The sequence below is a fragment of the Ursus maritimus genome, unplaced genomic scaffold (assembly GCF_017311325.1).
Source record: "Ursus maritimus isolate PB19 unplaced genomic scaffold, ASM1731132v1 scaffold_5, whole genome shotgun sequence".
In the NCBI taxonomy this organism is placed as follows: Eukaryota; Metazoa; Chordata; class Mammalia; order Carnivora; family Ursidae; genus Ursus; species Ursus maritimus.
The window spans coordinates 25,851,965-25,865,086 of record NW_024426663.1 but is presented as its reverse complement, the minus strand read 5'-3'; the positions used below and the strand labels follow the sequence as shown (position 1 = coordinate 25,865,086).

General features: G+C 37.5%; 1 protein-coding gene across 1 annotated transcript in view; it reads left to right on the top strand.

Annotated features, from left to right (window-relative positions):
* ATG10 (autophagy related 10) overlaps positions 1-13,122 on the top strand; it is a 241,794-nt gene that overhangs the window by 160,476 nt on the left and 68,196 nt on the right. Inside the window, 1 exon segment of the mRNA XM_008711050.2 lies at positions 4,579-4,717. Coding sequence (XP_008709272.2) covers positions 4,579-4,717 — 139 coding nt within the window.

Genomic DNA, 13,122 nt, shown 5'->3' with positions numbered 1-13,122 from the left:
CTCTTTTAATTGCTGAGTAGTGTGGAATGATGTATCAGTTTGTTTAGCCATGACCTGTTGAAGGACGTTTGAAATATTTCACGTTTTGGGCTATTCGGAATAAAACGGCTATGAACATTTATGTACAGGTTTTTTCATTTCTCTGGGACAAATGCCCACGAGTGTAATTGGTGGGTTGCATGTTAATTACATGTTTAGTTTTATAAGAAATTGCCGTATGATTTTATAGTCTAAGCAGCAGTGTGTGAATGATCTCGTTTCTCTGCACCTTCACCGGCATTAGAAGGTGTCACTACTTGCCATTTTAGCCATTCTAATAGATACACAGTGATATCTCATTGTAGTTTTAATTTGCTTAATGGCTTATTTGCCATTCGTTTATCATTTTTGGTGATCTTTTGCATTTTTACTCCTCCATTTACTTCTTTTCAGACTTTGCGGTGGGGATGGTGTTGCTGGTGAATTAACTATGAAGTTCATTGTAGAATACTTAGATGGGAGGAAACAGATCTGTTCCTGAAATAGTATTGCTCACTATGGTTCTCAGCTCTGTGTTAGAGTCTCTGGGAGTACAAAGATGAATAAGACAAGAACCTTAGTCTAATACCATCTGGCACTTTCAGAAGGGGAAGCAGAAAACATGGAGAAGTTTGAGGTTTCCAAATTGCATGACTTTTGCGTGAGTGTCATAGAGGTGACCATGAATGATGGATAGATTCCTGGCAGACACAGGCCAAGGATTCACATTCATTTAATATGAATTAAAGATGCAAAAATGACTTTGCCCACAGGTAGCTGCCCAGAGTGAGGGACTGGGAAACAAGCAGCCCTCCCAGTGAGATGAGTGCTCAAACACTTCTGCCTTCAAATCCCACAGAGGTGCTCCTGCTGATGAGAATAGTGATTAGAGTGAGACTTCTCATGGCTCTTCAGGAAGCGTGTTCTGTCTATCCCCTCTCTCTTACTCCTTGGGCCTCCTAACTGTTCCAGAGAAATTGCATTTATGTCCAGTTGATCACCACTGGCAAGTACCTGGTGTCAACCCCAGTGCATACCTGAGTGCTGAATTTGAGTTGAAGTGAAGATTGTTTCTAGAAATTTCATCCTCCCCAACAGCGCTGAGTCTCAGGTAGTCTGTATCTGCAGTCTGCTGCAGAAATTAATGACCCACTTCAGTATTTACTTAAGAATTGGACAGTGATTGTCTAAGGAGAGAAATAGCTCAATAGAGAATAAGGAATAAATATACACACACACAAATTTAATTTACAGTAAAGGTGGCATTAAGAAGCAATGGGGAAAAGAGGGACTATTAGAAATCCTCTGGGAAAAATTCTTACCTCACACCATACACAAAAACAAAATTCAGGTGGACTAATGATCTAAATGTAAAGTTAAAAACATAAATGTATGTGTATGTAGAATAAAGTTTAACATTTTCATAATTTTTAAGGGTGAGGTGGGCCAAAGTAGGAGGCCTTTTAATAAAGATGGGTAACTCAGAATCTGCAAAGAGAAAATGTATGGATTTTACTACATAAAAGTGAAAAAAATCTTTATGATAAAATAAGAAACAAAGTTAAAAAGAGAACTGAATGAAAATGTTATTTATATATATACATACATATACATATCACACATATCTTTACACATCTTGTTCTTCTGTGATGCAGAAGGATATATCTATATCCAATAATAAGTTATTTCTAATATACAAAACTTTGTGTAATTCCATAAGAAAGGTGCAAACTAAATATCAAAAAAATAGGCAAAGGATAGGAATAGGCAAATCACAGAAGAATGCAAATTACCAATAAATATATGAATAGATGTTCACTTTCACTAGTAATCAAGAAACTAGAATTTAAAACCAAAAAATGAGGGGTGCCTGGGTGGCTTAGTTGGTTGAACATTAACTCTTGATTTTGGCTCAGGTCATGATTCCAGGGTGGTGGGATTGAGTGCTGAGTTGGGCTTTGTGCTCAGCAGGTAGTCAGCTTCTCTCTCTCTGTCTCTCTGTCTCTCTGTCTCTCTCTCTCTCTCTGCCCCTCCCCCCCTTTCTAAAAACAAACAAATAAATAAATCTTTTAAACAAATAAAACCAAAAAATGACATTTAAAAATTCATCAAATACGGAAAAATTAAAAACAAATAATGTTCAAGTACTTATGGGATATGGGAAAGGACATTCTCCTACATTCTCACTGGGAATATAAATCGATGCGGCCTTTTTCTGAGGATAGATTGTCAGTTATCTATCGAACTTTAAAGCGCACATACCCTTTCATATAGTAATGTCCCCTTTAGAAATCTACCACAGAGAAGTAGAGGTGTATAAGGATATATGTGCTACGATATGTATTGCAGTATTAGTGGTGGTAGCAGAAAATTATAATCAACCTAAAATATCTAGCAATATGGAAATGCTAAAACAAACAAACTGTGGCATCGTCATGTAATGGAATACAGTGAAGCCATTAAAAGAAAGAGCAAAATCTATAGCATTGACATGGCAGGACATGATAAGATGTCCATGAATGAAAAGTATAAAAATCAAATCAAGGAAAGTATGTATATGCATCATGATTTTTTTTTTTTTTTTTTAGAGTGAGAGTGTGTGTGTGGGGGGAAGGGGGGAGGGCAGAGGGAAGAAGGAGAGACAGAATTTTAAGCAGGCTTCATGCCCAGTGGGGAGCCCAAGGTGGGGCTCAAACTCACAACCCTGAAATCATAACCTGAGCTGAAATCAAGAGTCAGAGGCTTAGCTGACTGAGCCACCCAGGCGCCCCTATACATCATGCTTAAATCAAGGGTGGGTGGCTGTGTGTGTGTGTGTGTGTGTGTGTGTGTGATTATAGGCCAAAAAATTCTGAAAGTCTGGAAAAATACACTAACCTATTAAAAATGGTTACATACTGGAGGTATAGAAGTGCTGGGATGAGGGGAATTTCACTTTTTATTTTATGTACTTGTGCAGTATTTGCAATGATTTTTCTTTTTTTTAAGAGAGGGACAAGTGGGTGGGGGCAGAAGGAGAAGGTGAGAGAATCTGAAGCAGGTTCCACGCCCAGTGTGGAGCCCAACACAGGGTTCGATCTCACAACCCCGAGATCATGACCTGAGCTGAAATCAAGAGTCGGTGGCTTACTGAGCCACCCAGATGCCCCTGCAATGATTTTTTTTTTATCACAAAGACATAATGCTTTATAATGTTAAAAAAGAAAGGAAATTATAAATGCTTAACAACCTAATCTTTGACCAAAAAGAAAGAATTTGGTTTGAAGAACTGCTTTAAAAGGAAATACAGGTAACTTTGCCTAATGAAAAATCAAACAAACAGAAAAACCTCTTTCTTGCTGCTGTATTAACTTTCTGTATCTGTGATTTCTCTCTGGTAACTTAATTCGTTGTGTTTAATTGATAGTGTTTACTGGAGTTTAGTGAAAACTATTTTGTAAGTATCTTTGGTTGTGATTTATCCAGTGTAATATCTCCCCCAATGAATTGACTGTGAGTGGGGAATTAGTAAAGCAGATACAGATCTGGAGAGTAGTCTGTGGCTTTACTTATCTCCACAGGAAACCTTATTTCATATTGATAAAGTTTGAAATCTTTCCTGTAACTCTTTCCAATTGCTCATTGTTGTTACTGTTTTAATGAGAGGTAGAAATGAGCCAAACCAACCTGCTTCTTTCCTTTTACTAATTTAATTTCAAAGGAAAGTCTTCAACCCAAATTAACTCAAATAAATGAGTGTGGATGGAATCGGATTCTGACTCAACATGTCCAATTAATTCTTGCCCAACATTAAGATAAATTCCTCAGAAGCACCCACAAATAATAATAATAATAACAATAAAGTCCCTCAGTAAAGAATGATTAGTGCGAAGTGAGCCGGCTATAACCATCTTTGCTTACAAAAACCGTGTTTAAGTTGGCATTAATATTTGCCATCTATTCTATTATAAATATCAAGATTTATTGTAGAAATATGCCACAGATAGCACAATAATAAAGAAAACAGACTCATCTTAGGTTTTGAAATGTACCTAACAAACTCAACCTCTTGCAAAATAACTTTCTTATTCAAAATGGAACTGGGAATTGTTCAGCACACAATGAATCATCTTTTGGCAAGTACAATAGAATCTTTAGGGACATTTCACAGCCTCTTGTTCAATTGTTAGGATGTTTTTAGCTCTCACAGGTAGGGAAGAAGGTAGCTTGGATAGCCATCATCTTGTTGCTAAAATTGTACAGTAAAGATTTTTCAGAGTTGCTGTTGCAATAGATCTTTTGCTTTTTTTTTTTTTTTTTTTCCTTCCTGTTTCTTTACCCAGAGCTGCTTTGTCTCTTAAAAACAATCTGGAATTACTTAATGCTAATGTTTTCTGGTTTTACTATTTACCCAGGACTCAAATGTTAAACATTAATGTTGGAAACTCCTTTTTCCTTACCTCATAGTCCTATATTTATTTAACTGTTATTTTGCCAGAAGAAAACCTCCTCTTTCCCTTTCTGTGTTAATGTACTTTTTTTTTTTTTTTAATTGACAAACACATTTTGTTTTTGTTTCAGGAGGCTTTAGAGCTACCCCTGGATGATTTTGAAGTGCCTGAGACCGCAACGGGCAGCGAAGTGATTAAATATGAGTATCATGTCTTATACTCCTGTAGCTACCAAGTGCCTGTGCTTTACTTTAGGGCAAGCTTTTTAGGTAAGACCATGTCGCCTGCTAAATGTAAATTCATAACATTTACATATAAGGCAGAAAGCAGATTTAGAAAATTATTCTTGAGAGAAAAAGAAATAGAGTTAAAAATAAGAAAACTGTGGGTGAGGTAAGGTTTTACCAGTAAATTTTCTCATGCTTTAGAAAGAGTATCAAGACTTCAGAGTGAATGATATCATCCCAGCCTTAAGTCTGATCTTCAGATTCTTGGCCTCCTGCCCAACGTTGACTAAGCCCCCTGGCCCTTTTTCTTTTCCTTAAACAAGTAGGAACAACTTAAAGCTACAATGTTTATGTACTTCTAACTTTACAGTAAAAATTTCTTTCCATCTTAAGCGATTCTGTTAACTGAGAAGCCCCCATGCCACCATCCCCAAATACTAATAATTATTTCAAGAACTGTTTATCAAGTAGTTCAAGCTATATTTAAAAATAGCACGAACATTTCCTTCGGCCATCTATACATCTCCAGTGCCGTAGCTTCCTCCGATGCTGTTGCTCAACTCATTCCCCTTGCCAGGAAGGTGGAACACCCTGTCTCCTCTGAGGCCTTGGCTAATAAAGCTTATTTAATCAGCAGCCACATGGAGTTCTCACCCTGTAGTGCAGCAATGACTCCCCCTTCTTGTCCTCTGACTAAACCGGGTCAGCATTGCAAGGCCCTGCCTCCCTGGGCTCAGGGACGAGAGGAGCAGCCTCCCCGGTGCACCCCCTACCCTATTGCTCCTTTTCTATCTGGCCTTATCAGCAGCATTTTGCATTTTGAACAGACTTCTAACTTTTTCTGGATAGCTAAGACATCTGAATTTAGCCAGTGATATTTTATTTTTAATTAAAAAGTAGCTTAAGCTGCTTTGAATGTGTATTTGGTAGATTTAATCACTTGCTGCCTTATATTGTTTAATGGTCTCTAATTTTGCAGTGTTGGCAGTTTAACAAGCACTTAGGATTTAAAACACAAGAGCACATTCTCATAGACTCCCTGGTGAGAAGATTTTAATCTGAGGTGCAGTTCCTAAGAACTGACAATTTGGGGTAAATTTTCAACATGGGACATGGGGAATTGAGGACACTGATAGTTACTAATTCACGAACTCTTGCTGCATATTTATCCATATGATTATTACAGGCCTTTAAGACACTCACTTTATTGTTGTAATTCTCTTTGGTTTGGAGCCCAGAGGTTAAAGGAGGCTTATTGTCAGTGAAGTCTGTTATCCTAAAAAGTAGAAGGGGCTACATTTATTTACCATGCGGGAGGGAAATATTTTTCTTGGTTTTGGTTTGCAGTGGCTCTACCTAGTACCTTTCTAGACTCAAAGACACATCAAGGCTGCAGGTAGAGGAAATAGGGCACTACTTCTTCAATACTGTACTTTCCTATAATTAGTATTCACCATAAGCAGTTAATCACCAGAGAAGAGCTCCCAGAGACAAAACAAGTTGTTTAGCTTGTCAGCATTAGGGAATCGGAGGTGTTGAAACATGACTGCTTCTAGCTGGAAGTGGGTCTTGCTGAGGCTGGTAGATGAGCTCATATGTGTACTTTGCTCTTATGTGCCAACAGCTCCCCTTACAGTACAGCACAGTAATTGTTCCTGCAAGTCCAATTATATTTTAATGAAATTCGTAGACTTCCTAAGATCTTTTCTTTATGATGGTTTTCTATTTCTTAAAAAAAAAAAAAAAACACCACAAAAAACAAAAAAACAAACTAATACCCCACTAGCTTTCTTGGATCCTACCTATATACTTGTAAGACACCCTTTATTTATGGTTGATAAAAGAAAACCCAAACAAGTCATTTATTTTATGTGGCTGCATTTCTTGTTTCTCCCTCCCCATTCTATGTTGTGTGGAGTGAGCACTAGGGATTTTTAAATTCCAGAATTCATTTAGTATTTATTCAAGTACATTAAAATATCTAATTTAATTTTTCAAAGCATACTGAATGTTTTCTTGTGGAAAAACATGAAAAATGGTTCTTTCCTTTATCATATTCTAAGAATTTCTTTTCTCTTTTCTACTAACTTAACCTAATGGTTGTTCTAAAAATGTTTCGCCCTTTACTCTGGAGTCATAATTTTTCATTTATTCCCCTTAATCCATTCCTTTTCTCTGTGATATCTGATTACTCTGGCCCTCCATCTGTTTGTTAAACAGATCTCTGTCAGTCTGGTGAACGGATTCCTAACGTCTTCCTCTGATTCCAGGTCCAGATTTTTCTTTGTCTCATTCTAACAGAGTTCCGACCTAGAAAGAGGATGATTATAAAAATTTCTTGCTCAGGGGTCTTTTTTGTTGCTTCAGAAATAGTTCACTTAGCCCTGTTTTTGACAGATATTTAGAATTTCTTTTGCATTTGATTGTTAGTAAAAATTAGTTTCTCTGCTCTGATTTTCTTCTGCTACCCTTTTTTTTTTAAGTAAAGCAATTAGTAGTAGTCATTCCCATTTAAATTGACATGACCTTTTATCAACTGGTTTTGATTCCAGAAGAAATATTTATTGTGTTTCTTGAAATGCAAATCCATTGATTTGTGATTATTTCTTATTCCTCTATATTGGCCAGTGTCCACCAGGCAAACTATTGCCTAGGACTCAGCTAACATGGCATGTGCTCTTGTCACTCCCATGTAATATCATATCACACCACATCGTTTCACATCCTATCACATACAATATCACAAGTTTCACTATAACAGAATTATTTATTTGCTTGTCCCCTGTAAAATGGTAAGCGAGAAAATGGAGCTATAAGGTAAAAAGAGAGAGGGAGGAAATTCATAGTGAGTACCTACAACCTACAAAGTGATAACCTTTATTCATGGCAGTGGGTGTGTGTAATACACATGTGACATTCGTTATTTGTTTTACTCATTTTGATAGCCACAGTATCTGCTGTGGTATCGTATCAACAAGTATTTATTGAATGAACCAATGATGAGGAATTTCTAACCATTTCTGCATACAACCCAAAGATGGAAACATTGTGATGGCGCCTTATTTGAACTGCTCTGATGGGTTAAAAGGAAGAAAGTGATGCCGTTGTCTCCAGGAAGCTGAGGACCCATCTATATACCTTTACTCTTTATCTTGATACTTCTTATAGACTGCAGAAGTAGTGGACTAAGGAAAATGGCACGTCTTGAGTACTCAAAGGGTGGGCATCCAGACTAGCTGTGCAACTGCCCCACTTCTGTAAACATATATTTTTATTCGATCCTTGAAGGCACGCAGCCAAATTGCACCGCATTCTGCTGCCGAGTATCTCTCATTCCTACTATTTGAACATTTAGGAGCCCAGTTCCCTAGGGGATAACATGGGTTTAAGAAGAGAAATAAGTCCTTCCCAGTATTCTCTTTTTTCCCAAATACTTTTGCCATTTGAAGTTTGGAAGAAGTAGTGGGCCGAACTTAATACCGTTTGTTACCCAGCAGTTGGTAAGAGGTAACTACATTCCTGTCAAGTAGTAATAAATAGCTTATATTCAAATAGTGCTTTGTAGTTTATGAAGTCCATTCTCACGAAACACTGACACCTTCAGTGTTCATTGTTTCTACCCCCCCCAACTTTTTTTTTGAAGTTCACTGTTTTAAAGAAGTATTTGTATCATGCAAAAGGCTTTGTCTATTGCCCATCATTCTAGCACTTTTTATGTCCCATTTTTCCTTTTTGAGGGCTTGGTTTTGGTCAAAAGCTGGTGGCAAGTGTTAGAAATGTAGTAAAAAAACCTCAGCTATATACATAATGTCTTAGGTCTTCACCAGAGACCTAAGCTTACATAGTTTTCCCTTTCATTACAACTAGAGATTTCTATATTTATTTCAGCTTGAATTCTGATTTATTCCTGCCTTGTCTTTCTTCTTTTCCTTTGTTCTCAATCTCTATTGAAAAATAGACCAAGTGGTTCTTCTCATTTTCAAAATATTTAATTCTTTGGCTGACATATGGGTTCTTCTTGGGAACTGTTTTGACATATTTCTTTAATTAGTCAGAAGGGCTGCTTTTGAATAGGGAAGGAAGCATTTCTTCCATTCAGCAACTGAATGTCTGTTCTTTCTGGAGATCCATTCTATTATTGGCCCGGGGAGTAAGAGTATAGAATTAAAAATGTAACCCAGATATTTCATGTGGAAGATTTGTTCAATTGTTATATGCCTAGAGGATGCTCATCGAGGAACAGGGAGAAAGAAATAGCCAAAAAATAATTATCTCTCAAAGGCAAAGCATGATAAAGGCCAGCATAAAGGAAGAATAATGGAAAGTTTGGACTTAGAGAGGTGTATAAGTCATCAAGGAGGAGGAAGAAGAGACTTGTTCAACATGGTCTGGAACAAGAGGAACTTTTGGGAGTGCATAGAAGAGAATAGCAGGAAAACAGAAGGATGGTGTTGGAGGAAGTTGGAGAATAAAAGTAAAAAATCCACAGCTCTGTCCAACAACTTGCAAGGGAAGGTAACAGGTTGGCTTTTCTGAAGAGGCTGGATGAAAGCAATGGAGAGGAGAAGGAGGGTGAGTGCCAAGCTGTAGGGCTGGAGAGAGCATGGCATATGTGGGGAACAGCGAGAGGCCAGTTTGGTGTAAAGGTTTCCTTAAGATGAACTGAGGAAGAGATGTTTGGAAAGATATGTTGAGGTCAAATTAGGAAAGAGATAATGGATTGGAAGGGGTTGCCAGCACAGTGAGAGTTAAGGCAGCTTGTTGAACAGGAAAGAAAAGGTGGGTTAGAGAGGTCCTTAAAGATTGAGGCAAAAATGATTCTAGTTAATTATTACAATGAGCAGAACATAGAAAATGATTTGACAGATAATTTAATTTAGAGTCTTATTTGATTGTAGAGAATCTTTAAGAAAGTTCATATGTGCCATGTATACTTATACAAAGTTATAAAGATATGAGAATGGAATGGAACATGAATTTGGTGCATTAAAAGGAGATTCTGGGGTTTGAATTCAAATTTAAGAGCCAACAGTGAATGTTATTAAGAAAAAATAATGAAAAATTATTTAACTAATACAAAGATATTCAAATTGAAAAATCCAAACAATAGAGGAAATTTAACAAGAATTATTTGTTGAACCATGTAAATGTTTGAAATAGTATGGGGAGTTAGATGCTTGTTTAAAACATAGGATGGGAATAGAATCCCATTGAAAAATCAAACCCTGGTTTAAAAATGTTTTAAAGAAAAAATGCTAGAGAAATGTGAAACAAAACAATAGGGAGAACTAATTAGCTGAAAGGTTTATTCCAACCTCTGTTAGTGCAAAACACCATATATTAAAAAAGCAACAGATTTTAAGTGGATTCAAGGCCAGGAAGAGGACATGAAAAGGTAAATTTATTTTCCTACCTGCGAGACACTATATCTTAGCTTTCCTGGGTAGATGAATGTTTGTGTTGTGCTCCATGAGGAAGAAACATTTCTTTGCTTACTCTTAGCAAAATGGTTCCTATTCGAAATATCCATGGGGTGCCTGGGTGAGTTGGTTGGTTAAGCATCGCCTTTGACTCAGGTCATAATCCCAGGGTCCTGGGATGGAGTCCCGCTTTGCTTTGGGCTCCCTGCTTAGGGGGAGTCTGCTACTCTGTCTCACTCTGCCCCTCCCCACCACTTGTCCTCTCTCTCTCTCTTTCTCTCATGCTCTCTCTCAAATAAATAAAATCTTCTAAAAAATAGAAACATCCAATAAACATACATGAGTGCCTACTGTGTGCACAATACAGAAACTCATTAACCTATTTTCCAAATCTGCTGAAAATATCAGTGCTCAACTTGAAACTAGATCACTGCTTTTCTCCTTCTTTAAAGTATCAAAGCAGAGCTCTTTAGGTCCATGTATTAGGTGCCCCTAATAATTGGACCTGACCATGATAAGTAGAAAAGGACTTATTGGAAAGGTAGAACTTAGAGCCAACTGAATGCATTAGAATGACAAGATTATGGAATGTCTGCCTCCCTTTGGCTTTAGTGGTGAAAATGGGGCTCCTCCTTCTACTTATTTTGGAATTTCGCTCCCAAATTGAAAGTATGTTTGGATACTGAAAAATCAAACATCCGCTATGTCTTCATCTACTCGATACTATGGGTTTATGTAAGTATGGTTTTTTTAAAAATGTAAATCATGATTTTTTTTATCATGATTGTTCAGTCTTTATTCTTAGTAATAATTGTGCTATTTGGGGCACCTGGGTGGCTCAGTCGTTAAGCATCTGCCTTCGGCTCAGGGTGTGATCCCAGAGTCCTGGGATCGAGCCCCACATCAGGCTCCTCCTCTGGGAGCCTGCTTCTTCCTCTCCCACTCCCCCTGCTTGTGTTCCCTCACTCGCTGTCTCTCTCTCTCTGTCAAATAAATAAAATCTTTAAAAAAAATAATCATGCTATTTGCTCTAGAAATAATGTTGAATGTTCATCTATCCAACCATTGGAAAATATTTGTGCATAAAACATGAAGATATCTGTGGAATACAGAAACAAACAAAGGAAATCAGAGATGGTTGATGCTCTCAAGGAGCATACTGTCTAGTGAGGGAAATTCACTGTAACAAGTAGAATATATTAAGAGCCATAACAGAGGCAAAAACTGCCTCCAGGCAGAGTAGATTGGTGGTTGCCAAGGGCTGGGCAATAGGGGAAATGAGGAAACGTTGGTCAAAGAATACAGTTTTCATTTATAAGATGAGTAAATTTTGGGAATCTATAATTAACAATACTGTATCAGACACTTAAAAGTTACTAAGAGAGTAGATTTTAAGTGTTCTAACCACACACACACACACACACACACAATGGTAACTATGTGAGGTGCTGGGTGTGATAACTAACATTTTGTGGTAAACATTTCCTAATAAGACACATTTATCAAATCATGTTGTAAACCTTAAATTTGCACAAGTTATATGTCCATTTTATCTCAATAAAGCTGGCGAACAAAACTGCTACCAGGGCTCAGAGAACAGAGATTATCTTGAGCTGGAGTGATCAAGAGAGACGTGGCTGGACTTGGGATTTGTCCATGCAGTGATGAGCGAAAGGGCAGGCCAGCCTGGTAAGAAACCCAGGAAAGACAAAGTTCTAGATACTCCTAGGTTAGGCAGAGTTGGTGGAGACTGCTAGTGATGACAGCAACAGCACTACTAATACTTGTGCATTGTTTTAAATGGTTTGCAGAGAGCTCCTGGGTACAGAGACGTTGAGTGTAGTGGTGAAAGTGCAGGGTCTGGAGCCAGAAAGCCTTGGTTCTGATTCCCAGTTGTGCTACTAACTAAATGCATGTCCTTGGGGCAATTATTGAACTTTTTGTTTTCCTTTCTTTTGTCTGAAAAAAAAAGTTGAGATAAGAATAATAGTAGTAGTAGTAGTAGTACCTACTTCATAGAGTTTTGAGGTTTGTGAGCTAATACATGAAATGGGGCTTGGCATGTAGTGCCCTTCAGTAATCCTAGCTGTGTTACATATTTTGATCCTCACAATAACAGTGTAAGATAGGAGCTGTTATTATCCTTGTGCACGTACATAAAAACTGAGTGCTTGATGGGTTAAATGATGTATTCGAAGGTACATAGAAAACTATGGGGTTGAGATTCAAACTCTTTAGCCCATTTTTTCTTTACTGCATGATACAGTAACCAAAATTCAGGAAACATACAAGTTAACCAATGTCATATGTAAATGAAGAGAAGTAGCCATAATCTGTATTTTTGGAATTTTCATTCAGATTTCCTGAGATTGATAAAGATATAAAGTGCTAAAAATGTAGAGATAAATAAAAAATACAGAATTAGGCAGCATAGTAACTGATATGATTGTACACGAACAATTAACACTCATTTCATATCACAAAGTAATTTTCTCACTGAAGCAAAATGAATTTTCCCCTTTGGTGGGGCATCATCTCTGCCTTACTGTGGAGTATGACATGGATTTTTATATCTGTCAAAGCTCTCTTGAAGACAATATATTGAATAATGACATATTTCATTGTGAATAATCCACCCTTTCCTTTTTTTTTTTTTTTTAAAGATTTTATTTATTTATTTGACAGAGAGAGACAGCCAGCGAGAGAGGGAACACAAGCAGGGGGAGTGGGAGAGGAAGAAGCAGGCTCATAGCGGAGGAGCCTGATGTGGGACTCGATCCCAGAACGCTGGGATCACGCCCTGAGCTGAAAGCAGACGGTTAACCGCTGTGCCACCCAGGCGCCCCCCACCCTTTCCTTTTTATTTCTAGTGACCACATTCAGAACATTATTCTTAAACTTGCTGTAAATAAGATATATTCTCTGTAATCTTCATTTTAGGATTTAGGAAATTTTAGTGAAACCACGCACACTAGGATAAAGGTGACTTCAGCATGCTTGCACTGGAGTTAGGTGGTACCAGTGAAA